This window comes from Fistularia commersonii, chromosome 8 (assembly GCF_037954325.1).
Source record: "Fistularia commersonii isolate RoL2024-O1a breed Wild chromosome 8, RoL_Fcom_v1.0, whole genome shotgun sequence".
Lineage (NCBI taxonomy): Eukaryota > Metazoa > Chordata > Actinopteri > Syngnathiformes > Fistulariidae > Fistularia > Fistularia commersonii.
Genome location: NC_141291.1, coordinates 10,377,683 through 10,404,311, shown reverse-complemented (window position 1 = coordinate 10,404,311; position 26,629 = coordinate 10,377,683). Strand labels below are relative to the sequence as shown.

The 26,629-nt window shown below is 39.9% G+C and overlaps 3 protein-coding genes across 5 annotated transcripts; 2 read left to right on the top strand and 1 right to left on the bottom strand.

Moving 5' to 3' along the window:
• Nucleotides 1-511: 511 nt before the first annotated feature.
• u2surp (U2 snRNP-associated SURP domain containing) lies at nucleotides 512-9,529 on the top strand. Of its 3 annotated transcripts, none has more exons than XM_086151105.1 (26): nucleotides 512-560; nucleotides 1,293-1,391; nucleotides 1,588-1,702; nucleotides 1,872-1,996; nucleotides 2,087-2,157; nucleotides 2,290-2,378; nucleotides 2,519-2,554; nucleotides 2,663-2,745; nucleotides 2,921-3,086; nucleotides 3,383-3,594; nucleotides 3,989-4,032; nucleotides 5,632-5,736; nucleotides 5,819-5,885; nucleotides 5,987-6,150; nucleotides 6,265-6,427; nucleotides 6,529-6,608; nucleotides 6,719-6,806; nucleotides 6,904-7,041; nucleotides 7,442-7,631; nucleotides 7,721-7,801; nucleotides 7,912-7,963; nucleotides 8,044-8,191; nucleotides 8,271-8,381; nucleotides 8,494-8,618; nucleotides 8,748-8,924; nucleotides 9,013-9,529. In XM_086151105.1, the coding sequence occupies exons 1-26, from the start codon at nucleotides 519-521 to the stop codon at nucleotides 9,149-9,151; spliced, it is 2,910 nt and encodes a 969-aa protein (XP_086007231.1). In that variant the 5' UTR covers nucleotides 512-518; the 3' UTR covers nucleotides 9,152-9,529. The 3 variants fall into 3 exon arrangements, with proteins under 3 accessions (XP_086007231.1, XP_086007230.1, XP_086007232.1); XM_086151104.1 differs by having other exon boundaries at nucleotides 8,724-8,924; XM_086151106.1 differs by lacking the exon at nucleotides 2,519-2,554 and having other exon boundaries at nucleotides 8,724-8,924.
• Nucleotides 9,530-9,734: 205 nt separating this feature from the next.
• acad11 (acyl-CoA dehydrogenase family, member 11) lies at nucleotides 9,735-26,515 on the bottom strand. The gene is made up of 20 exons (XM_086151109.1): nucleotides 26,388-26,515; nucleotides 26,179-26,278; nucleotides 25,237-25,362; nucleotides 24,912-25,073; nucleotides 24,674-24,838; nucleotides 24,453-24,594; nucleotides 24,224-24,345; nucleotides 23,819-23,925; nucleotides 23,189-23,300; nucleotides 22,752-22,829; nucleotides 22,334-22,472; nucleotides 21,833-21,940; nucleotides 21,249-21,347; nucleotides 11,282-11,351; nucleotides 10,993-11,078; nucleotides 10,806-10,877; nucleotides 10,424-10,578; nucleotides 10,168-10,284; nucleotides 9,954-10,063; nucleotides 9,735-9,872 (listed from the first exon to the last, which is right to left on the bottom strand). The coding sequence occupies exons 1-20, from the start codon at nucleotides 26,513-26,515 to the stop codon at nucleotides 9,758-9,760; spliced, it is 2,313 nt and encodes a 770-aa protein (XP_086007235.1). The 3' UTR covers nucleotides 9,735-9,757.
• Nucleotides 13,742-17,281, top strand: ackr4b (atypical chemokine receptor 4b). The gene is made up of 2 exons (XM_086150346.1): nucleotides 13,742-13,844; nucleotides 15,357-17,281. Exon 2 carries the CDS (start codon nucleotides 15,363-15,365, stop codon nucleotides 16,464-16,466), a length of 1,104 nt encoding a protein of 367 aa, XP_086006472.1. The 5' UTR covers nucleotides 13,742-13,844; nucleotides 15,357-15,362; the 3' UTR covers nucleotides 16,467-17,281.
• Nucleotides 26,516-26,629: the final 114 nt, after the last annotated feature.

Sequence of the window (26,629 nt, the reverse complement as noted above, 5' to 3'; positions counted from 1 at the left end):
GAACAGCTAAGACGAGTAGAGATGGAACACTGATGTGCAGTTTGCAAGAAATTTATGCAGTGAGACAAATTAATTTTTGGTGACGGGAGTGACACCAGTCGGAGGGTGGGGGGCTCCAGTTAAAGATGACTGAAAAAATATAAAGTATAATATTGTTTTATAATTAAGACTGGACTTTATAAAACGTGAAAAACTATTAAAATTGATACAAGTAACAGTAGCAATGTATTCAGTAGTTTAAATTTTATTTTGTGATTCCGTTTAAATCTTTCTATTTATCCTGTTTCAGACCGATACGGTCGTTTTGTTTTTAATATTGTGGCGATCTGGGGTTTTACAATAATATTCGTTCAATTGTTCATTTTTTCTCCGTATAATTGTTAATAAATAATAATCAAGTAATTAACGTACAAACGAATGTTTAAGGCATCAATGAATCGGATATCGATTGCAAAGGCTAGGTTCACGTTTTACATTATCCTCCACTTAGGGATCGATTGTTTTTGAGTTCCACAAAAATGGCGGACCGAACGCCTGGCTCTCAAAAAGCTAGCGCTAAGGTGAATTTACTCGATGCATTTACATTGGCTGTATGTTTGGTGTTATTTCGCAAGCAGTGTTTGTGTTAGTGTTTCCGATTAAAAAGAGATACACTTATTTGTTCATTTCATGATTAATGGCACACTAGTGTACGCAATAGTACCAGCTAACTACAAATATGCTAACGCTAAAGCTAACGCCGACTCCAGCCACACTGGCAGTTTAGCTAAGCTAAGCTAACAAATGATCAACAGTAAAATAGTCAGATCAAGAGCAGACAAGTCAGACAGACGTGTATATTTATTTACGGCTAGAGTGACGATATAGTAATGATTAGGCTGAGGTAGTCTTTCTTAAGCTGTATTTTAGATTATATCAATAAATTTAGTAAGCGAGAACTTGGGCCTATCGGTATCCAAGCGTTAGTTAGCTCCTTGAAACACATTTGTTCGTCGCAGCTCGTCTGTAGCTTGATAACAAATGTCAGCTCTTCGGGCCTTCAAGAAATATTGAAATTTGTCAATACAAATATGCAGTTGTTTGCATGATGACAGCGCGCGTCGAGTTGTGGCGAGCGGTAACGTCTATTATGTTAATCAAATTAACTTCAGTTGCATGTCAATATGAGTCCTATTACGCTTTTTCCCTCGCCCAAATAACCATGCCCAATGGCAGTATCATGTGAAGAATCAGGGATTGTCCGGTTGGATTGTATGCAGCTACTTATTTGTTAACTATGTTGACATTGGCAGGCGCTGCTGGAGAGCAAATTGAAGTCTTTCAGCATTGGAAAGATGGCAGTGGCCAAGAGAACCTTAAGCAAGAAAGAACAAGATGAAATTAAGAAAAAAGTAAGTTTTCAGTTCAGAATATTATTTTGTTCAGCACGTGCAAATACTCAATTGTGTGACGTGAGTGTCGTGATGTGGGCTCTCTAAATTGTCTCAATTGCAATGTGTATTATGTGTATGCTGCTAGACACCTTAATTTCCTTCGGGATCAATAAAGTATCTCTACTCTACTACTCTACTAAATTGCTGTGTTCAGGAAGATGAAAGGGCAGCAGCAGAAATCTATGAAGAGTTTCTTGCTGCCTTCGAAGGAGGAGGGGAGGGCAAAATCAAAGCCTTCGTTCGAGGAGGCATTGCAAATGCAACAAAAGGTGAAGTATTTCTGATTCTTTTATCAATACTTAAAATACTCTCGCTGATCCAAATATTTTGACTTTTTACATTGAAGAGGGCGCACCATTGTAATAGATAGTTTTTGACATGATAATTAAAAAAAAATTCATTGGAAGCATTTGGAGACATCAAGCATTCTTCCCACAGAGGAAGCAGCAGCTGATGAAAAGAGAGGGAAGTTGTACAAGCCCAAGTCCCGTTTTGAGTCTCAGACCAAGAGTTTCTTGCCTTTGGAAACCCCACCTCAGTTTTTAGCCTTAGACAAAAGACACGTAAGTACTGTTGTAATTACCTTCTGCTAATTGCATTACTTGATGTTTATCTTTATTGCAATTATTAATGTTTCTGTATGTTTATTTAAGACCGTGAAGAAAAGTACTGAAAAGGAAAAGAAGAAGAGCAACTTGGAGCTGTTTAAAGAAGAACTTAAGCAGTAAGTTTTAATACAAAAATGTTGTGACCAACTGAGAAATGTTCAGATGTCAGAAAAATGGATATTGTTTGTGAAGACATTAGAAATAAGAAAGAAAGTTGTCCTAATGGTGTTGAATTTGGTTTTATGAAGAATACAGGAGGAAAGAGATGAAAGACACAAGATGAAGGGACGTGTTAGTCGTTTTGAGCCACTCAGCGGCATGGATGGCAGACGGTCATGTAAGTGTCTTCAAGATACCTGCCTAATTATTAAGTACTAACTAGGCCTGAGATGGGCCGCACTCCTTTCTCCCATTACCACCCCTAAGTTCTGTTTCTGCCCTGAAACAAAATTTATACTGCTTTTCTGCTTCTTTTAGCGGATGGTTCTTCAAGAAGAAACCGTCCGTCCAGTGGTAATTTTGACTTAATACAGTGGCTGTGAATATCCTATTCTTGCTAAGGAAATATGTTGTTCTGTCTGACAGCCAAAGGATTTTTTTCTCTTTTCTGTGTCTCCCCAGTTTTGGATGATTGTGCACCTGGTTCCCATGATGTTGGCGACCCGTCCACCACAAATTTATATTTAGGGAACATCAACCCACAGGTGAATTCTTATCCAAACATGTACAAAGGGTAAAATCTTGGTATTAATCAAATAGGTCTCAGTAATTATTCGTCTGGCGAGAACACTATTTTTTTGGAGTTGTCCCCCCTGTCTTCCTTTTCCATTATGTTGTAATGCAGTACCTCCTTAAACCTGCGTCTTTTACCTTTTATAGATGAACGAGGAGATGCTCTGTCAAGAATTTGGCCGATATGGCCCATTGGCAAGTGTGAAGATCATGTGGCCAAGAACAGATGAGGAGAGGGCACGGGAGAGGAACTGTGGCTTTGTTGCTTTTATGAACAGGAGGGATGCTGAGCGAGCACTCAAGAACCTGAACGGTGTGCCTGTTGTCTTATATTAAGAGATATTGTACACATTACTGTTGTTTTTTTTCCAATTATAATGTAACAACCAGTTGGTAATCCGAACAAAGGCACCTCAAAACCAGTTAAATTAGCACTTATTAAAAATACAACTCGGTGCAATTTGTTTCCCCTTGACAGAAACAGCCTTATTTGCAAGTGAGGTCTCTCCGTGTCCACTGGGACAACACTGTTCATTTCGTACTTGTCTTGAGTACATTGCTATCCCTTGCTGTTTTACTTGTTCAAATGACTTTTTACTCCTTTTACAGGTAAGATGATAATGAACTTTGAGATGAAATTAGGATGGGGCAAAGGTGTGCCCATTCCACCCCACCCCATCTACATCCCTCCATCCATGATGGAGCACACCCTCCCACCGCCTCCCTCTGGCCTTCCGTTCAACGCACAGCCACGGGAAAGACTAAAGAATCCTAATGCCCCCCTGCTTCCTCCGCCTAAAAACAAGGAGGAGTTTGAGAAGGTAATTTAGAGTGTAGGCATCTTGATTTTCTCTTGGGGTTTGCCAGTGCTTTGTTTATTCTGCTGGTAAGATGTTAGCAGTTATCTTGAGCGGTCAGTAAGCGTTTCGATCTTAGATCCTGTAATTGCTAATGTTTGCATTGTTAAATTTAGTTTTGCACTGAAATGTCAACTAGTTGGCATAGTGAATGTTAGTGTATGGAAAATACACTTGATTTATTGGTGATAATGGCTAATGATTTCAGTGTCAGGGGTGTTTGGCCTTTAGTAAAACTGACAGCAGTAAAGGAAAGTTGTTGTCTTTGCAATTTAAATGCAATTTTTATATTTTCTCCTGTTGCCTTTTAACAATACTCACATTCTATGTTTATTATCTGATGTGACTTCATATACAGACTCTGTCGCAAGCCATAGTCAAAGTGGTTATCCCAACAGAAAGGTACATGTTTTTTCTTTTTTAAATTGGTGTAAAAACTTAGAAAAACATCCCATAATGAAGCCAAAAGTTCGATCTCTTGATCACTGCATGCTACAGGGGGCTGGTCAGTATGGGTGAGCAATGGTTGAGGCAATTGTGCAACGTCATTATTTTAACACATAGAGTAATATTAAGTGGTAATTTCATTCTGTAACTCATTCTTTTACATACCGCCCTCACTCATATTTCCTGTTATACAAGTAGAACCAAATTTATATAGCTCTTTGTTAATGTGTCATTATAGAGGCAACAATCAGTGCCAAAGTCCATTGCAGTTCCACTTCATACATCAACATATAATTGTGCCACATACTTAGTGTGCTGACGGTAGAGATCTGTAGGTTTGAAAGGCGGCTCTGACCATTGCTCATTCAGACCGTCTACCCCCTTGGCCTCTGTCACTATTGGGAGCTCAGTAAATCTGAACCCTGGCAACAAATCCAAACCTGCTAGTATTAGTCTAAATATGACCTTTGACATTGGCCTTGGTGAGCAGCACAAGTTGAACTGTCTGCAGCAGCGAGGGACCTGAAAAGCATCATGGGATGGATTGGGAAAGTATACAGAATTGTACCCTGCCATTGGTATGGTCGGCTCCAATACAAGTAAATGTGATCTGTGTTGTCAAATGAAAGACATTCTCTGTCTGACTGGCCACTTAGACTAATTATATGCAGCCTGCACATTGTATCCTTCCCAAAATTGTCAAAGAGGAAAGCCAATGTTCCCATTTTTCACTTTACTTTTTATTACAGTAGGTTATTACATATTACATCAGTAAATAGACAACTTAGGCCAACAGTCCTATACTGCTTTGGTTGTTTCTCGGGTGACCGGAGTGAGAAATTGAAAGGCACCTTATTGACAAACCTCTTCATGAATGCCTTTTTTTTATCAATGTCTCACTCAACTTCTTCAGCTCCACTTGTACCCAACACTGTAAAATTTGAATGAAGGTAGATTTTTTAAAAATATATTATCAGCAGTGCGGTAATATTTTAAAACAGAAGCACTGATGCCTTAAAAGAGACACATGAGCAATATGAGGGACTATCTTAACATTTCGCAAATAATCAAAAAATATGTTTGTTAGTGTTTTATTTCTTTACTTTTATCACTTTCTATTGTAAAAGTTTCTAGTTCTGGCAGTATTCATACTTTGATGCTCTACATAGGCCCAGAGGCACACTGATATAAAATTTATGTCTGGTAATGTGACACTTTTTGACTGTTGCCTTCCAATGAATGTTACCTCTTCACGTCCTTCATTTAGTTGTTTAGCTACTTTGGGAGTAGTATATTTTGTCCTGCAACATTTTTTTTGAGTAGATTGTTTAAGGTGTTCTACCTAAGAATATTTTGGCCATGGCAGTGCACTTTACAGTCACATCCTGCTGGACGCCATCGCTGCTGTTGTGCAGCATTTTTGTTCATGTTAAACAACATTGGTTCAAAAGGCAGCTGTTCAAACTGTCCAACCACCAAGCATAAATCACATTTTTATAGTGGTGATGAGTCCGGCCTCTGAATCTGTTTGCTTTAACTGTGTTTTTCTTGTAGGAATTTGCTCTCTCTCATCCATCGAATGATCGAGTTTGTGGTGCGTGAGGGCCCAATGTTTGAAGCCATGATCATGAACAGAGAGATTAATAACCCCATGTACAGGTCAGTGTAGCTCCACATGGAAACTACTGTTACTTTTCAAGTTGTTTGTCTTGTGACAGCAGTTCTCTCCTCTGTCTTGAAGATTTCTGTTTGAGAACCAGAGCCCAGCACATGTATACTACCGGTGGAAGCTGTACTCCATATTGCAGGTTGGAATCCCATTTGTAAACTTACTTCAGATTAGGACGGAAGTCTGATGGCATTTTTTGAGTTTAGCTGTAATAAACCCCATAAATCACAACTTTATTAGGGTGAAGCCCCAGCAAAGTGGCGAACAGATGACTTTAGAATGTTCAAGAATGGCTCGTTGTGGCGTCCACCCCCCCTGAATCCGTATCTCCATGGGCCTTATGACGATGGGGATGAAGAGGAGGAAGACGAGGAGTCGAGCAAGAAAGGCTGCTTAAAAGAAGAGTATGACTGCTTCCCCATAGATATACTTGAAAAAATGATTTAAGAAAAAATACCCTGCTTTAATGGATCTGGGCTCTGTTGAGTTGCTTAGTTGCTCTTTCCTCATCTTTTTAGAGAGCGGGACAAACTGGAAGAAACCTTGCGTGGCTTGACTCCCCGGAGAGGAGACATAGCAGAGGCCATGTTGTTCTGTCTCAGTCATGCAGAAGCTGCTGAAGAGATAGTGGAATGCATTACAGAGTCCCTTTCCATCCTTAAGACCCCTCTTCCAAAGAAGGTTGAGCCCAACAGAAACCCAAAGAAGACAAATAGTTACTTTTAATCAATTAAATGAATGCGTGGTTATTTCTGTTATTAACTCACTATTTAATATTGCAGATTGCACGGTTATATCTAGTTTCGGATGTGCTGTACAACTCTTCTGCCAAAGTAACCAATGCGTCTTACTACAGAAAATAGTAAGTTGTGGTGTCTTGTAAACTTTAATAGTGGTTCACAGGACTGAATGAGCAATTCTTAAGATGTATTATGATTTAAATTGACTAAATCTCTCTTTGGCTCTTTGAAGCTTTGAGACAAAGCTCTGCCAGATTTTCTCGGACCTAAATGCCACATACAAAACCATACAAGGCCACCTTCAGTGTGAAAACTTTAAGGTACCAAAGGCTCTAATCACTTTGCAAACCATAAGTATTTTTCACATCACTTTGCTATCCTCAGCACGTATTTTTTCTTGTCTTTTGCTTTGAGCAGCAACGTGTGATGTCATGTTTCCGTGCATGGGAAGACTGGGCCGTATATCCAGACCCCTTTCTTATCAAGCTGCAAAACATCTTCCTGGGTCTAGTTAACATTTCTACAGAGAAGGAGGTCGCTCCAACTGTACAAGAGGTAAATGGTGTAACTTGGTTTTTCCACACCATTTCATTTTCAGTTGCTTGCACCATTCTCCAGTCATTTTGTCTTGTTTGGGTAGAGTTGTTTCTCCTCCATTCTCTACAGTGTTTTATCCCAGTAAAGGTTCAGACGAATTTCTTCCGATGAACTGCCAAAGGCTCACAGTTATTGTCCAAAATACCTATGACTGCAAAAAGAAAAAAAATACAAATGTTCCATATGTTACAAAAATGTCAAACTGAGGGAAGAATGACCAATTTTTGGATAGAATAATCTCTCCCCTACTAAACGTTAACAAGTTCCGATTGTGAAATAATTGAGCTGGTGTTAAGAACTAAATATTATGGCAGAGCTTTCAATGGGAGATTTTAACTTTTTTTTTGTTTTTGTTCAGGCTGAACCGGTGGAGGACATCGATGGGGCTCCAATCGGGGAGTATGTGGATGGCACTCCACTGGAGGATGTAGATGGAATTCCAATTGATGCGGGGACTCTAGATGGAGCACTGATTGATGGAGCTCCCCTGGATGACCTGGATGGTGTTCCTATCAGGCCGACAGAGGAGGACATCGATGGAATACCTTGTGAGTGGTGCAGAGGTTAAAGAATTGTTTAAGAAAAAAGGATTTGACTCGTGTGCCTCAATGTATATATTTTATTTCCCCCTCTGAAGTTGATCAGTCAAAGGAGGCCACTTTCAAGGTAGCACCCTCTAAATGGGAAGCAGTGGATGAGTCAGAGTTGGCGTCTCAAGGTGAGAACTGAAAAAGTGGCATAATTTGACATTTTTCATGGTTAAATTAGCCATGTGTCATCCAGAATGTCATGTATTCTTTTTTTTGTGAATTTGGTTTTTCTGCTCAGCTGTGACAACCTCCAAGTGGGAGATATTTGAGCAGCCAGAAGAAACGAAAAAGTGAGTTTCACATTCTCTGCAACGACACATCCTGTTTGACACATATATTGTCATTGACCACTAACTCAATTTCTCTGAAGGTATGACGAAGACAGTGATGATGATGACAAAAGCCCACGCTCGGCAGACACTCCAAGTTATTCCAACCCCATCAGAGAAGACTCAGATATGAAGTCAAAGATGTCTGAAATGAATGAGGAAAAACGTACCAAGCTCAGAGAGATAGAGGTATTCAGTTGTTAGACAGAGGTCGTACCCGCTAAACTCGAAATACAACCATGACCACATCATTGCATCTGTTTCACAGGTTAAAGTCATGAAGTTTCAAGATGAACTAGAATCAGGGAAACGGCCAAAGAAGCCTGGCCAGAGTATTCAGGAACAGGTGGAGCACTATAGGGACAAACTACTACAAAAGGTATTGGATATCACTGCAGACTTCATGACACAACATTTCAGATAAGATTTTTTTTTCCTCTTTTGTTTTAATTCATTTCATCAATTGATCATTTTATGCTTTCACACTTTAGGAAAAAGAGAAAGAAAAGCTTGAGCGGGAGAAAGAAAGGGAGAAAAAAGACAAGGAAAAAGCTGAAGCACGACTGAAAGACTTAAAGAAAGAAAAAGAGGAGGACACACCAACCCGAAAAGACAGGTAAGTTTATTCTTTGGCTAGTTGGACGAACTGCCTGATTGATTAAACAATATTGGTCCGTTATTTCAGCATTCCTCTTAAAACATTTAATCTCCTATCTGACAGATATTTGTCCCCTCCGGTTGATAGGAAGCGGCGTCACAGCGGGTCACCCAGCCCAACACGGAGCAGTAGCAGGCGCGGCAGGTCATCCTCGCCTCGATCAGAACGTTCGGAGCGCTCTGACCGCTCTTACTCCAAAGACACATCCTCCCGTTCCACTCATAAAGACTCCCCCCGTTCAAGCAACAAAAAGTCCTCCAAGAGGTATGAAGATTTCCCACCTCGATATTGCAATGAGAGACTTATAGAACTCCTGATTTTTCTGACATAATGCAAATGCACTTCCTTGCAGATCTCCCTCTTCACCTCGCACGCCCAAACGATCGAGGAGGTCACGCTCCAGGACACCTAAGAAATCGGCGAAAAAGTCTCGCTCCAAATCAAGGTCGCCTCACAGGTCTCACAAAAAATCCAAGAAGAGTAAACACTGACAGGTCTTCTCTTCAAACCCTCAGTCTGGCTTTTCCTCATCCCTCCCGGTTCACACCTCTTACACAGCAGATTGTATAAAAGTTGGAATCATCTGGCAGCTGAAGATCTCTGCCCAAACATATATGTAAAGAGAATGAAGAGGGGAGGGTGCTGCATGGGTTGCCATCTGGTATATCAAATAGATGGGGCCATTTCTGTTTTATATTGTAAAATAATGTGCTTGTGTGTCCAGATTCCCCACCACTTCTTAGTGGAATTCATTGTGGTAGGTCAGACCATTACAGAGTGTGATGACATTAGTCGTCTGTTCATGCTGTCATTTTTTGTTTTTTGTAGATCACATTAAAAATAATTCCTAATAAAAATGTCATTTGTAATCAGACTGTTGCTCTTTGTATAATATTAAATATACAACTGGACATTAATCAAAGTAATGTATTAATTCTTTAGCTTTTTGCAAGAGTATTTCTTTTTCTAGATTTCAGTTTAGATCACATCCATACAGTACAATCAAGGGTATTGCTGGCAAAATTGAACACTCCTATTAATCAATTCATTGTTTTTTTTTCTTGTTTGAGCCCATTGAAAATGATGCCTGCTCTAATCTATAGTTTAGCCTGCGCCTTCTTTAGTTGATCCTTTAGTTCCAAATGAGCGATGGATGAGAGGTGCACCTCATCTGGTCCATCTGCAAGGCGTAAAGTCCTTGCATAGGAATACCTGAAAGGGGATACACAGAGTGGTGGTCCAGAGAGTGTCAACTTCAATTTGTCTTATGATTTCTACACAAAAGACACTCACATCTGTGCCAGGGGAAAGTCTCCAGACACTCCCGCCCCTCCATGCACCTGTATTGCACAGTCCACCACTTTACAGGCCATCCTAGCCGCTGCTACTTTGATCATTGCAATCTTGGGAGAAAACCATAGACAAGAAACTGTGATGTCTGCTACAAATGTCATTGGGTAACGTTAATTTCATGTGGAATTGGGAAATGTATGGATTATAAGGAGACCTGCTTGCGTGCAGCCCTGCTACCCAGTGTATCCAGGGCATGTGCAGCGCAGAGAGTCAGCAAGCGTGTTTGTTCAATCATGATGCGGCATTCTGCTATCCAGTGAGCAACAACCTCCTGAACACACAAACAGCAGGGAGTGCTGGTTTAACTGGGGGTGTATGTACAAATATGTCCACTAGGTGTCGACAGAGAGAAAATGAATTTCGAATTACTGCCACAAGATGTAAGCAAATCTCAGCTGAAATTCACTTACATGCTGGTACAGTTTCCGACCAAATGTGATCCTAGAGGCAGCCCGCTGGCAGAGGAGCTCCAGTGCATGCTCTGCCAAACCAACAGCCCTCATGCAGTGGTGGAGCCTCCCCGGACCCAGACGACCCTGGGCTATTTCAAACCCTCGTCCCTCCCCTGGTGAAATGTTGGAAAGCGGAGCAAGACATGAAAACATTGAGATAAGTCATCAGAACAGAATATCTAATGAAATCGGCTAGTGAAGTCAGGTCTCTTGTTACATAACTGCTCAACCAAAGGACTTTACATCTCTTGTTACAATCCTATCAAGATTTAATCCGACAAGATAAATCATTAAATGCAAAGTATATAATATATGTAAATATATACATATAATCTAGTACCCAGAATTATGTTGGAGGAAGGGACTTGCACATTTTCAAAGTGCACTTCAAAGTGGCCACCATGGATGCAATCTGGACAAAGAAGAGAAAATCCATTCAAATACACACAGCAAAACTTAGCTGTTGAGTGGAAAAACAAGGAATGATGGAAAATCTCAAAAGCAACAGTAAATGAGATAAATCCTACCATCCTGTCCAAACACGGTGAGAGGTCTCACGAGTTTTACTCCTGGTGTGTCTAAGGGCACCAGGATCATACTGTGTTGGTCATGCCTAAAATATAAACATATTCTAGCAATGCTGTATATTATACTTGGTCACAATGAAAAACCTTTAAACCTAGGATGTCATAATCACGATCAAGGTTGTCCAGAGAGAAAGTGTTACATTCAGTATACTGTAATGAGATTCTTCTATTACTGTGATTTTTTTTTACATCTGAGTCCAATGTGAATTGATGATGATGACATCCTCACCTGCTGCTCACGTCCTGAGATTTGCTCCTGCACATCACAATTGCCACTTTACATCGGGGGTTACCCGCCCCTATGGGATAGGACAGATTTGTTTTTTTTAGTATTCAAACAATCAGATTCTGTCCTCAACCTTTATAATGACCCAGGCGTAGCGGAGGAAATCATCCAGGCTGGGAAGTGCATACATAAATTCACCCTGTGACACACTGAGGCAGCAACACATTGATTTACATTTCCTTCACACACCTCTTGATAGAAATGTAGGTTCGCTCGGGAAAATCGCGTTTCCCGGGAAGAATCTATTCCAATCTTGAACAGAACGAGGGATTCTTTATTTACGAAACATGTAGACCCATCAGAAACACCCACTAGAGGGCAATATCATATAGATATTGCTAAGATGAATTGGATGGAGCTACCACCCTGAATAACATACAATATATTGAGGCCATGCCAAAATGTGAAATCACTCCGCTTCCCTTTAGACAATTCAATTTTTAACACTTCATTGGCACACCCTTTCGCATGACCATTCAGGCAGTGATAATTAGGAGTGACCAATGGGCCGACTTCCTGTTTACATTCCTGCTCAAGCTGTAAACCATTCTCCCAAGCATGGCACATACGGACCACAGACTTCTTTGGATTGAAACAAGTCTGAACCTTCATAACTTGTGAATCTTCACAGATGTTTGATTTGCTTTTGTTTACAAATTATGCTCATTATCATTAAGACACAATCCTTTTTACCCACAAAATACACAGCTTTGTCATTTTCTTGTTTCGGGTCTGTACCTTAGCCAAGCTGTGACAGGTAAGAAGATTTACATTTGGTCAGACACTACAGCTCGTTATCCTCATACCTTTGTGATAGCCTGACCACAACATTCTTGCCATTAAGGAAAACCATTTTTTTTAATCAATTTTACCTGATGTGTCACCAAAAGACACAATGAAACTAAATGACAATATCTGTCTTTTTTCTCTTAGCATCATTTGAGTTTATTCTGTTAATAGTTTATAAAATGAGGGGCCGGTAAAAATAATGATAAAATCCAATTGAGGAAGCAATAAAAACATGATTGTGGGAAGTTTTTCATGTGTGCAATAACTAGAGTAGAGGGTAAATCTGAATCCATCATTCGTGTTCAATTTCTTGGACATGAATGAACACGACCGATTTAAAAATCTTATGTTGTCGAACAAAAGAACCCTGATCCTTGTGCAACAGTTTACAGTATGTGTAGTCCAAGGGGCCGACACAGAGAATAAGTAAGTCAGAGGTAACGTTATTGGGTGCCACTGCAGGTTGACTGCATGACACTCCAAAACTGCCTCTAACCCATCTCTGCATGTAGGAAAGGTTGTTTGGCTAGAGGGAAGCAGGATTTCAGTTTAACTCTTACATAACTATCATGGCCTCTGATCAGAGATGAGTCCTGAGGTCATGGATCAGCCAGTCGTAACAGATCCTATCACCCCTGGAATGAAAATAAAAGCTAAGCCGTCCGAGGAATATGTGATATAAACAGATTTTCTGTATGTTTTGGGTTGCTGGATATGTCAGGATGCCAATAACAGTTTAACAGCAAATTTAACAGACTTGTGTTCTGGACATTTTTAGCTGAAATCAAAAGGAGAAAATGTTTTGATAAGAAAACATGGTTCCTTCAGCTACTTCTTTTGCTCCAATAAGAAAAAGCAAGTCACCCCAGAGCATGCTGGAGGTATAATGATTACATGAAAAAAACAAACCTACAAACCGCATGGAGTTTTCCACAAAACCATTAAACAGCAAATTTTGAATCTAGAAAACACAAACAAACCAACATTAACTGTAACTGGCAAAACACCCCAATACTAAGAACTAACAAAAATCTACTATCTGTATTCACTCTCTGTCCCGTTCTCACTGCTGGTTTTTCTTCTTCTACTGAATTTTTAATATGCTGAGGCAAGATGGAAAGAATGGTTTCTGAGGGGGTTGAGGTAACTCATTATTCAGAAAAAAAAATTATAAAATTAAATAAAAAAAAAATAGCATTAAAGAGCATTGGAGAATTAAAATACTCCACTGATAAACAAAGCTGTTTTTTAAAAAGTTAGCTGGTTTGCAAGAAGGGCGCCCAACACACAGTGACAGACCACTTATGGCCAACCACACCAAAGTTAAACATAAATAAATGGCAGCTGTGATGGCAGCATGTGTTTATCATTATTTAGGGAAACACTATTTGTGTGCTAGCCAGAGTGCATGTTTGCAAGATGTATTACCTTGCTGGTACGATACAGAAACATATAAACAAGGCTCGAGAAAGAGAAATGTGATTCTACTGCAACATGCCACACATTTCCCGAGGCACAGAGGGCTAGGGAGTGAAGAGCTGCATTCACATAATATCAGTGGTGAAGGAAGGAGGGGCGGGCTGAGACAAAGGGATCGGCCTTTTCATTCCTGCTGTTCACAAAACTTTCTTCCACAGGATACATTGTTACTCTCGCATGTGTGTGTAAATGGACTTTTCAGACTGAAATTAAAAACCTCAAGAGGAACAGACAGGAGGTAAAAAAAATTTTCTCGCCAAATGCCAGTCAATTTTTCATCACTTGTGCATGAATTGATTTGACATTTGTTATATTTTTATTTATGTGAGGAAATACAATTAGCAATAAATTATGTTTTGATTCTTGTGTTTCCAACCAAGTTACCTTTGACCTTTAGCATCTGAATGTCAGTCAAAGTTCTTCTGTTTATATTTTTATGGCCAAAATGATATATTGGTAACAACCTATACTGGAGTTGTATTACATTTGCCTGTTTCACTCTTCGTTTTGCCATCAAAATATTAAGACCAAGACCATTATCTGTTTTTGAAATAGCAACGGAATGACGAACTCCGAACATCCTCTTACAAATCAATAAAGTCTTGCCGGCAGCCACAAATACTTGGCATATTTCTTTAAGTTCCAGTCAACATCTGTTGGTTCTGGCCCACCAAACTGGACAAAGTAATTATTATGAAACTAAAACTGGATACCATGGCAACGGCGTGTAATATGATAGAATTTCCAACATAGGGCTCCAAATTTTCCATAAACAATACAATATCTTGGTTCTCAGACAGGAGTTTCAATTCTCATGTGTTGTGACAACTTCTACTACTATGCATATAACTAAGTGCTTGCAAAAAGACAGCAAAAGTAAGGGCATACACAGACATGTAAACAGTACTGTAATTCATCATCCTCAGCAGCACATCCCCATAGGAGCAGAGAAACGGGACATTTTAAAGAAAAAACACATCCTGGATTTGAAATCTGAATGGGAGTTAACCTCAACTAATCTCTCCCTCCGCATATTTCTGGTCACTGTTACCTGCATGTTTAGATAGAATCCATGCTTTCTAACAGTTTCAACTTAAAACCTGCAATTGTGTTTTTCCCACATAATGTGTATTTGTTACAAAAGAGTGCAGTACAGAGCAGCTTCAAGTGTGCAACATTAAGATCAACCAGAACAATTAGTGTGGAATTATTATGAGAAAATAATCATAAATCAGCAGAATTGGAGTGTTTTTTTTCATAATTTGTTAGTTTCCAAAATAATAAAAACTAGGGGAAATCGAAAGGTAAGTGGATAATGTGTGAGCGGCTTGTTGTTTTTTTCCCCACTCTGTTTCGTTATTCAAGCCAACATGTAGCACAGAAAGATGGGGCTTAAGCCATTAGGGAAACCATGCAGGAGATTCAATTCATTCAGGACCCAAAAAGGAGCGCCATTTTTCCTGTTTCTAATGAAAAGGCTTACAGTTTTACAAACAGGCTCAATCTCTGATTCTTCAGAATTTTTTTTTGCATGACAGTTGACAAAATACAAACGCAGCCTTCAATACGGCCATTAGAATGCTATACAGCTTAACGCCTGTAAAAAAAAAAAGTAAAAAAAAAAATTAAATCCTGAACTACCATGAAAGCAGGGCTTGTTGGGTTGTTGTATCAAACAACAATTATTTTCCAAATGTTTGACTTAATGAGGACAATTTTAATATTAACCTGTGCTCCTTGATTCACGCAGGAAGACATGGAGGAGTACGATTACGAGAACAGGGACTACAACGATACTTCTGCATACTTCTACGAGCACACAGTCTGTGATAAAGAGAACGTGCGCACCTTTGCAAGTATCTTCATCCCAGTCATTTATACCTTGACTATAGTGGTTGGCCTGGCTGGGAATGCCTTGGTTGTGGGGGTCTATGCATCCAAACTACGACTTCGAACCCTAACAGATGTGTGCATCCTCAACCTCGCCATTTCAGACCTTCTGCTTCTCCTCATCCTCCCGTTCTGGGCGGCTGATGCTGTCCATGGATGGAGGTTAGGTTTGGCGGCTTGCAAGTTTACCTCCTTCCTCTACAGTGCCAATTTCAGCTGTGGTATGCTCCTGCTGGCATGCATCAGTGTGGATCGTTATCAGGCTGTGGCCCAAATTGTAACGGGCAGGAGTGGAAGAGGCCCCCGAGCAAGAAGACAATGGCTTTTGGTGTCTCTATTGCTGTGGGGTATAGCCTGCTTCCTTGGCCTTCCTGAACTTGTCTTCTCAACGGTAAAGCACTCCCATCACATATCTTGCACAGCTATTTACCCACCAAGCATTGGGAGATCTGTGAAGGCCACACTGGAGTTGCTAGAGGTGTCTCTTAGATTCCTGTTACCTTTATCAGTGATGGTGGTGTGCTATAGTTGGGTGGGGCGAGCGTTAAGTCAAGGTTCTGGGGTGCGAATAGGCCGCAAATGGCGTCCCCTGCGTGTTCTGTTGGCTGTTGTGGCTGTGTTCCTTATCACGCAGCTCCCCTACACCACAGTGAAGCTGGTCAGAGCAATGGACATCATCTATGGGCTGGTGACCAACTGCAACGTTAGCAAGGGCCTGGATCATGCTCTCCAAGTGACAGAGAGCCTGGCGCTCACCCACGCCTGCATTAACCCTCTCCTCTATGCCTTACTTGGGTCCTCTTTTAGGGGACACGTCCTAAAAACTGCCAAGCATCTTGGACAGCGGCTTGAAATACATCCTCGACATATCATCGGGGAAGGAACGGTAGAGATTGCGCTTCATACACGCAATCAAACGCAATCTCAGTCTGGTTCAGAAGAACAAGACACAAGCACCTTCACAATGTAAAACTGACACAGACCGCCTCCCATTTTCCCTCACTGATGACGATATCTCCTGTTGATGTGATGAGAGATGTTCTCGTTAAAATGGAAAAAGTCTTTAACTTGTTTCAGCCAGCTGGAGGAGTCGGTCATTGACGCATTTCAGAATACAGGGCGTGTGGGTTTTGAAACACCCCAGGAAAACTGGAGGATTGTGGAAATAATTTGTGTTTAAGCTGGGGGGTTGAAAAAAGATGACTACATCAGCTAGTTAGTATACACAAAGAGTAGTGTGCTGCAGCTGACTGTTTTAAGAAGTGGCATTGACACTTTATAAGTTTTAAAACTGAGGGGTGCATATTTGCTCTCCATCTGCTTTAATGCTAAAGTTACATATTTAGTTATAATAGCTGCAAGATAAAAATTCATTCATTCAGTTATTTATTCTTTCAGATCAGTCAATCAGTGTGGAAAGGTTGAAAAACATATCATATGGTTAATCTAAAACACTGCAAAAACCCAGATATTTGTCCTTATGCATGTATTCATATCCTGACTTGACAATAACAGCTATACTATATGATTTCAGTGTGTTATGTTGAGTGTATGTGCCTTAACAATCTTGAGTATTTTCTACGTTGTTACGTACTTGGCAGAATAAAAGTAATATTTAACTAACTTAAAGGTCTTTAAAAGTACTTTCATGACTCAGATATGATTCATCAATACAAAGAAAATTCTGAAGCAGATTTCCATTTTGCATTCCTTCTGGTTGGAGGAATGAGCGGGAAACATCTCGTTCTTGATTCCAACTGTGAGATGGAATAAACGGAATGTTCTTGAAACCATCTACAAAGGTGATTCGTGTTTTGTTTTTTCACTTGACAATTTGAGTTTGATCCAAAGAACTACGTCAGGTTTCAGCAAAACACCGATGCTCCCAATGATGACCTACTATCTTCTTCTCCTTTCGGCTTTTCCTTTCAGGGGTCACCACAGCGAATCAATCTTCTCCATCTAACCCTATTCTCTGTATCCTCCTCTCTCACACCAACTACCTTCATATCCTTTCTCACTACATCCATACATCTTCTCTTTGGCCTTCCTTGAGACCTCCTGCCTGGCAGCTCCAATTCCAGTCAACTAATATATTCACTAATCCCTCCTCTATACATGACCGAAACCTCCGCAATTCTGCACATCCCCCTTATTCTTAAAAATGGGTACCATCACACTTCGTCTCCATTCTTCAGGCATCTTCTCACTCTCTAAGATCCTGTTGAATAATTGAGTCAGAAACTGTACCGCTTCCTGTCCTGAACACTTCCACAGGTATATCATCAGGACCAACTGCCTTTCCACTCTTCATCCTCTTCAATGCCTTCCTCACTTCACTTATACAAATCTTTGTGGTCTCCAATAGTCACCTCTTCTACCCTTGCCTCTCCTTAATTTTCCACATTCATCAGCTCTTCAAAGTGCTCTTTCCATCGTCCCATCACTCTTCTAATATCTATCAATACATTTCCCTCTCTATCCTTAATCACCCAGACCTGCTGTACCTTTCCATCTTAAGCTCCCTGTTTCGCCAACCTGTATGTATCATTCTCTCCCTCCTTACTGTCCAACTGAGCGTACAAGTCATCGTACACCCTTCTGTTTTGCATTTGAACGGTATGAACGGTATACAACCTTATGTTGTATCTCCCTATTCTCTTCAGTCCTCTCATTATTCCACTTCTTCTTTGCTAACCCCTTTCTCTGCATATACTCCTGCACTTCCTCATTCCACCACCAAGTCTCCTTATCTACTTTCCTTCCAGATGACACACCAAGTACTCTCCTACCTGTCTCCCTGGTAGCAGCAGCCGTTGTTGTCCAATCATCTGGAAGCACTTCCCGACCACCAAGAGCCTTTCTCAACTCCTCCCTGAAAACCATACAACACTCCTCCCTTTTCAGCTTCCATCTCTTTGTCCTCTACTCTGGCTTTGTCCTCTTGATCTTCCTTGTCACTTCCTTCCTTGTTTCTTGTGGAGTCATCCTACAAACCACCATCCTATGCTATCTGGTAACACTCTGACCTACAACTACAATGCAGTCACTGATCTCTTTCAGGTTATCTTTTCTATAAAAGTTGTAGTCCAGCTGCATGCTCGTACCTCCGCTCTTATAAGTTACCCTGTGTTCCTGTCTTTTCTGGAAAAAGTGTTCACTACAGCCATTTCCATCCTTTTTGCAAAATCTACCACCATCTGTCCCTCTGCATTCCTATCCTATAGACCAAATCTGCCCATCACTTCTTCATCCCCTCTATTGCCTTCTCCAACATGCCGACTGAAGTCTGCACCAATTACCACTCTCATTTCTGGGGATATTCTGCATCACTTCATCTAACTCATTCCAGAACTTCTCCTTCACCTCAAACTCACATCCCACCAGCGGGGCACAGCCACTAACAACATTGAGCATCACACCTGACATTCTTTTCACCTCCAGAACATGCCTAACAAACTCCTTCAAGATAACGCCTACTCCATTTATCTTCTTGTCAGTAACATGATAGTACAACTTAAAGCCTGCTCCTAAGCTTCAGTATATCCACTTTCTTTTTCTGTATCATGTCGACCAACTCTCTACCTTTTCCTGTCATGGATCAAGTATTCAAAGTCCCTACTCTCAGTCCCAGACTCTTGCATTTCCTCTTCTCTCTCTGCTTCTGAACATGCCTTCCTCTTCAATGATGAGCTACTATAAAAAAAGGCAAAAAAAGGAAAGTCTGTGGAGGTTTTCAGTCTCAGTCATCCAGCCCAAAGAAAGGGAATATTTCCTGTCGGCTCTGAGATTTCTCAATCCAGGTGAAAATGTCAACTAAAGCCATTTTTTCTGCCTGTTTTCTTTTAAAAATCAAAGCTTGGTTTAGATCGCTTGGAAGGGATTCCACTTTTTTTTTTTTACACCACAGAGACTTGTAACTGAAAGCCACCGTTTTTGGTAAATAGCCCTTATAATCAGATAAACCACAGCACTTTGGATAAAACAATTCTTCCCTTGTACACTACATATTCGTCATCATCTTCCCGCAGCAATGATCACACAGAAAATAAAACCATACACAATTGACTAAGCAGTTGCTCAAAGTTCAAATAGAGTACTTTGGTGGGTAAATGTGAATTGTTTTATGGCCACACTTAAAACTTCTGTATTTCGTTCAAATCCATTATGGTCAGCTCAGGATCTAGCCTAGGCTGTCCTGGAACAATAAAAATTAATAAAGCAGTTACATACAGATATATATAACAATGTGTTGCGTCACTGCTTTTTGCATTAGTGTTAGTATCAATGTTAAAAGATATTAACAATCTGGTCACTACAACGAGTTATATCCAATATCAAACATGCTGTTTGCTCATGTGAGTTGGTTTGCAAATAAGGAAGACGCAGGGTCCTGCAGGTCTGGGAAACATTTTGTAGATTATCCTGTCTGGCAGACAATTTCCAAGCTTCCTGAATCACAGATGCCGTGGAGGCATCAATGAACCTCCCATAAAACTACTGAGGTTGCCACACAAACTACTTGTTGACAAAAAAACGGAAAATGAAAACCACATCACTGCATCTCATCTGGAGTTTTTGCACTTTTGATCTCACAGACTCACCACAACTTCTAGGACAGTAAGATTTTATTTAATTGAGAGTAAGGGATCAGCGATTCCATGAGACCAACAACAAACCTGATGTATGAGATGTTTGCATGCACTGTAACAGTAACGGAACAGCACTAACACAAACACGAAAAAAGACTTTAAACAACAAAATGCCAAGCTGGTGACGAAGGCATTGCATGTGTTGCTACAAAAACATGACCAAGAGTTCCCCTCACATATAAGAACTACTAACTTCCAGTTTGGTATTTTGTTTAAAGCAGTTGTGCTTGACCTAAACCGCAGGGAGTAAATCTCTCTCTAGTGTTTAATCCATGTACCAAGTCTGGCGGGAAATAAAAAGGTTGTCATTAATCTGATGTAGTCACGAGAGCATCATGGGCTCAGCATTACAGAAACCACTCAGTGCCGTAACCGAATACCTTGTAGGGAGCAGCTAGGTGTGACTTTCCATAAAGTCTTTAAAAAGGCACTTAAGATACTTAACTTTTGTGATGTAGGAGAGTTGATACGGGTATATTATCAATATAAGATACCTTGTTGATTTGATTCCCCCAATATCAGCTGATTTGGAAATGCACATAATGATTGTCTTTTACATTTATTGTTTTAAATAAAGATAAAAAAATCTTTATTGTGCAACTCCAGCAATCATATCACACCAATGCGCACACATTCAATGTTGTCAAAATAAATATTACTTGAGAAATACCAGTGGCTGCTCTATTTTTATCTGTTAACATTTATTGGCCTGGACTATATATCAAGCCAAAGCTGCACTGAAGGACATTTTCAGAATGAATGGCACAAAGATCTCTAGATGTTGTTTGTTATTGGTGGGCTTTTGTTCGACTCAAAGATATTTTGTTATTTGCAGTATGTAAGCAACGTGTTTAAAAATACAACGCTGTCATGCACTAAACTGCAGACATCTTGATTACATAAAAGATCATCCAAAAAACTCCACACACTGGTGCACAAAACCATTTCAGATGTACATGATTCACTTCATGGAAACTTTGTTAATAGAAAGCTTGTCTAAATTAAGTTAACCAAAACAGAAGTTAAAATAATCTTGGGCGTCTGTTTGCAGATACAGATTATTTCTTTCATCTATGACTCATAAGAAGAGATGCACATACCACTGCTCCACCACTTCTTGCCATTTACAACAAAGTTATCTCCATCCTTGCGTAGAATACACTCGATGTTTGTAGCATCACTCGATGCCACATCAGGCTCTGGGGAGGGCACAAAGCTATATGTCAGCTATATGCCATAAAAGTGCTTGAAATAAAAGAAAAAGAAGGCAGACAGTCTTTCTGACAATCTTTGATTTTAGCTCACAATGTAGGCTTAACTGACTAAAAGCACACCTTTTCCAGACTTCAGAATCTATAAGAACAGAAAATATTCATCACAAAAATGTGAAGGTTTGTGTTTGTCCTTACACTCTGTCATTGTGCATCTGCGTCAAATAACAACTACACGCATACTAACAATCACCATCCATTCTAACAGATGGCTCCTGGACAAGTGGCGAGTGGATAAAAACAGGGAGGAATTGACTCACTAAATTGCACAGCTCTTTTCCAGAGTTCACAGAAAGGTTTTAAAGGAACAAGCCAACCACAGAAAAACACTTAGAAAGGTATGAAACCGGGTGTAGTGGCTGATTTAACAAAAGAACTGTTAACCCTGTTCATTTCAACCTCCTGGGGCTCACCTGTCATGCAGAAGCAGGAGCGAATCTCTCCTCGGAGCAGTGGCTCTAGCCATTTTCTTTTCTGTTCCTCACTGCCAAACATGTGAAGCACCTCCATATTTCCTGTATCTGTGGAAACAGAAACAGCCTCTAATATTTGTGCTCAAAATTGAAAAACAACATGATCCTCTGAGAAAAGATTCTTACCAAGTGTCAAAAGATTAGCTTTACACACATTTATGTTGTAAAAATCAAAGCTAGCTACACTCCATAAAAGACCATTTTATTTAGGTAAAGCAACAGATACTGTGTCATATGAATTTTTTCACTTTTGCTACATAGGATAGTATTCTGAGCAAAAGGAAATACCATGTAATCAGTGTCACTGTAAATGTTCCAAATAAAAAGCTAACTGTAGGTGTATAGTGATGACAAAAAACAAACACACCAAAAAAAAAAAAACAATATTTTTGAACGAACTCTAAATCTGTTGAGAATTCGAAATCATGCAGGATATTTTACCAGGAGCCTGGCAGTTAAACACGTCAGGGGCAAACAGACAACGTCCAGTTTCCTCTGCAATGTAGGCATAATCCAACTGACTGAGACCACTAATTGCCGGTAGGAACAGGTTCCATAGGCCTCTCTCTCTGGCTTTGACCTGGGCACAAATAAACACACTTTAACACAGGATGAATATATGTTAATTATTTTCTTGAATCAGAAGAGTTTGAGCTGTTAAGTGAGTCAGAAAAAACAAAGTTCAACATGATGGATGAAACTGTTTAATCTATTTGAGAGGCAGTGCCAGAGCTAAACAAATCATCTAATGTTGTTTAATTCTCTTCACTCTTGTAACAAATAACAAAATAATGTGTTTACATTAATGCTTCTCACTTTGAAAAATGATGAAAACACATGCAAAAATAATCTCACTTACTTTTAGATCTTCTATTATCTGTGGGGTGTTCCATCTCTGAGAACTGTGTTCATTTTTGGTGTAGAATTCTGAAACCTCCTGCAGCAACAAATTTTACTTGATGCAACAGACTCAGCAAAGCCATTGGACATCATGAGATATTAACAAATACAATTAAAGATGTCTGCAGGTTTTTGTGCTTTCTTCATTTTGAATGCTACTTCTAAACATCACACTTGTGCTCTCTATTGAGAAGAAATGTGTTCCTATGTTGAAGGTGATGATTCATCGCTCTGCATTATCTATGTGATCAATCAAGCCCTTGTTCTCCCACTCAGTGAATTAGTCCTGACTCTGTTAATGACGTCCCACATGCTGTCAGATTCTTTCATGTTCATGTTAAAAATCCATCCGGGCAAACTAATCACCCCTTTGTTTTAGTAGCTCTTGGCACTGACCTTCTGAGCAGGGAGGACATATTGTCTCATGAAGTCTTTGATCTGCTGGAGAACAGCTCGACCTTTAGGTGTCTGGAGGAAAAGTCTGTTTTCTTTTGCATCCGTGAGAGACCTTGCAAGAAAGACAACTCATGTTGTAAGACAGCCAGAGTTGGAAGCAGCAGTTGAACACCAACCTCTGATGCTGGTTTGGGTTCAGAAAGCAGGTGGAACAATCCTGTTTCACTTTTTGGAGAAACAATGAATCACCACAATCTGTTACTCCCACTTCCACACTGATTAATGAGAAGCTTTTGTCTGATGAGGAGCAGTTTTTGTCTGGTTGTTATCATATGAATTGATGTTTATTCATGTTTCTGTCTTGTAAAGTGTTTGCCATAGATAATAAAATTTCAAAGTTAACCACAGTTTTATCCTTTCTAAATCCTGTTAACATTGCATTTCGCATGTTCTTTTCTGAAAATGATCTAATTCAATAGGTAGCTCTGGCACCTCACAATTACAAATGAGGAATTTACAGTTAGTCAACAAAAGCAAAAACAAATTGAAAAAAGACATTCAAGCACCTGCTAACAGTAGTTATTTAAATGCAAATAAAGAAAAGAAAATCCAACCAGAACTGTAACCAACCTCTGTGCAAGCTGCAGAGCAACCTTAGCCAAGGGCTCCACACACTGGCCAAACTCAGCTGCATTGGGTGCACTGGCATTGCCCAAAAGGTGGCGAGCATAGATCCCCTAAAAGATATACTCGGAAATTACTCTAAGCTTGGTAGCATATGATATATAAAGAATGTATACATCAGAACACCTGCAGTCTAAATTTAAAATGATTTACTATGGTGTCTTTGTGTTCAGTGAGCTTTATGAATGGATTAAAGTTTATGTAAATGATCTGCAGACAGATTATTAATAAACATGTCCAATTAAGAAAAAATAGATATAATCATATCTGAACAATGTCAATGCATTGGACAGACATTTTCAGTGATGACATCACAGGTATTTGCTACCAGTAATATGCCCAGTTTTATACCTGTGCTATTCCTGCCATTTTAAAGATGGACAGGGCCAGATAGAAATTGAACTGTGGCAAAGCAGATGGGATCCCCCGACATCGGCAGTAAATGGAGGTCAGGTCATCCGCAGTTGGAATACCTGCTCAATTGAACAAGGGCATGGAAATTGAAAACACGCGTGTAACATGTATCATCTACTCATAGCTATTACTTCTTTCAAGGGTTTTCTTTCGACGTTATCCTCACCTTCTATTCCCATCAAGCTACCAATACTGCTAGTTATGTTGTGGCCTGGGGGCCAGTAGTGAAGCATGAGGAAATAGGCCAGGTCTGCTAAGGGCTGCCCAGTGGTGGACAACTCCCAGTCCAACAATGCTATCACACGAGTCTAAGACAAGAAGCAGATTTCTAAGTATGTAGGAGCACAAATGCTGCATTATGGCGAAAAGAACTTCGGTAAGATTTACCTCTGTAGGATGGAATATCAAATTGTCAATTCGAAAATCTCCATGAACAAGCGTGACCTCATTATTGTCAGTGGGCAAATTATTCATCAACCAATCAGAGAGTTCATTCATGGCTGGAATGTCTGCATTTGCAGCAGCTCTGTACTGCTTGGTCCAGGTAGACACCTGAATGGACGGGGAGATACTTTGTTACAAATGTAATTTAGAAATGGACAACCAGTTTAATGTTTCCTCTCACTTGTCGCCAGCAGTAGCCTGGTCCTTTCCCATAGCTTTCTAGGTTCAGTGATGTCAAATCCAGTGAATGCAGCTTTGCCAACACTTCCACCGCAGCCACATAAAGAGCTGTTCTCTTTGCTGAACCAACTCCAGGGAGACGCACATCCCTAAATATACGGCCCTGTTCAATAATTACTAAATCAATTACACTGAATTATTCAAATTGAAAACCTATGGATTAAGCAAGTATGCAGAGGCAGAAAATGCATGCAAAACAATCCAGATAAAGCAACATTTTCTGATCATATGATTTGGGAACTGACTGATGACCTCTCGCAACACACCTTTACATGCTCCATCAGGTAGAACTCGGTGCCAATGACCTCTGCATCAGTGCAGTGGAGGAGGGGCTGAGGCACTGGGAAACCAGCAGAGTACAAGGCCTTTTGCACCAAATACTCCCTGTCGATCTACAACAGAATTATAGCTGAACCCCAAAACAACAATATCCAATTTTGCACATATGCTGATGTTGTTTAACAGCCATTCCCTTGTCCTAAAGGGTGCTAACATTTCTTGGTTCGATATCTTGGATAATAGCAGTAAGAATCACTGTAGTGTTTTCATTATAGCTATATTTTGGATACACAAGACTGTTTCCTGGATTATGAGAAGAGATGTAAAATGTTTTACACTGTTTATTAAATTTAAAGAAATTTTCATTGTGAGAACAATGAGCACTAACTCATTATACACTTCAGCTCAACAGGTGGCCCTTTAACAGGACCAGGGAGTACATCAGTATGCATTTATATAGTTTCCCTTTGGAGATCAATAAAATATTCTGATTCTGATTGATGCATTGTCTATTTATAATGAGTTGTCATTTTTTGTGAAGAATTGTGATGCACATTTTAATCATTACAAAAAAATATTGCAAAATCTATTACATGCTTTCACTAATTTTCATTATCTTCTTGTAAATGTAACTTCATGATCATGGACAGAATCAAGTGATTTTGCTTTATCAACAGATGGCATATTATGAACATTTATATGAAAAAGTATGTGTAGAATTTCTGTTCAAAGTAACACATAAACATGATTATTAATTATGATTAATAGGATTGTCTTAAGTTATCATTAACTATACAAACTACTCGTGTCCAATCAGTTCTTCTCCTTGGAGGGTGAATGTCAGGACCATTCAGGACAATCCAACAAACTGATTTTAGTTATTAACAACTGAATAATCAATGTTTATTTTGCAAAAGCAAACCTTGTACCTTGTGCGCCCCTGGCAGCAGCTCCCCGTGAGGTTTTTTCCTGAGGACAAAACTTGCTGAAGGTGTCTGGATGAGAAATGTGGGGTTGGATTGACCTGAACTGCAAACAGGAAACATTTCATAGCACGTAGCAACGTTCTGTAACTACATTTCAACTTCTTTTATTTTGAGACATTGTACAAAACTGGACCGTATTCCGCTAACTTTACCTGTATTGTCTGACAGAGAGCGTGTCTTTATTCGACACCAAGGATTTTAAAGCTAAATATGTGTGAAGAGCGCCCACATCGAAAGCGTGTTGTGGCCGGACAGGAGTAAGCTCCTCCATGGCTCCCATGGAAAAACACTTAAAACTAAAGTTCAGGGTTTGTCGGACCTTTTTCCTTGCGCACAACCGACTTAATGCTCATATATCAAGATATATGAGATATAAGATATTTCAAGATTTAAT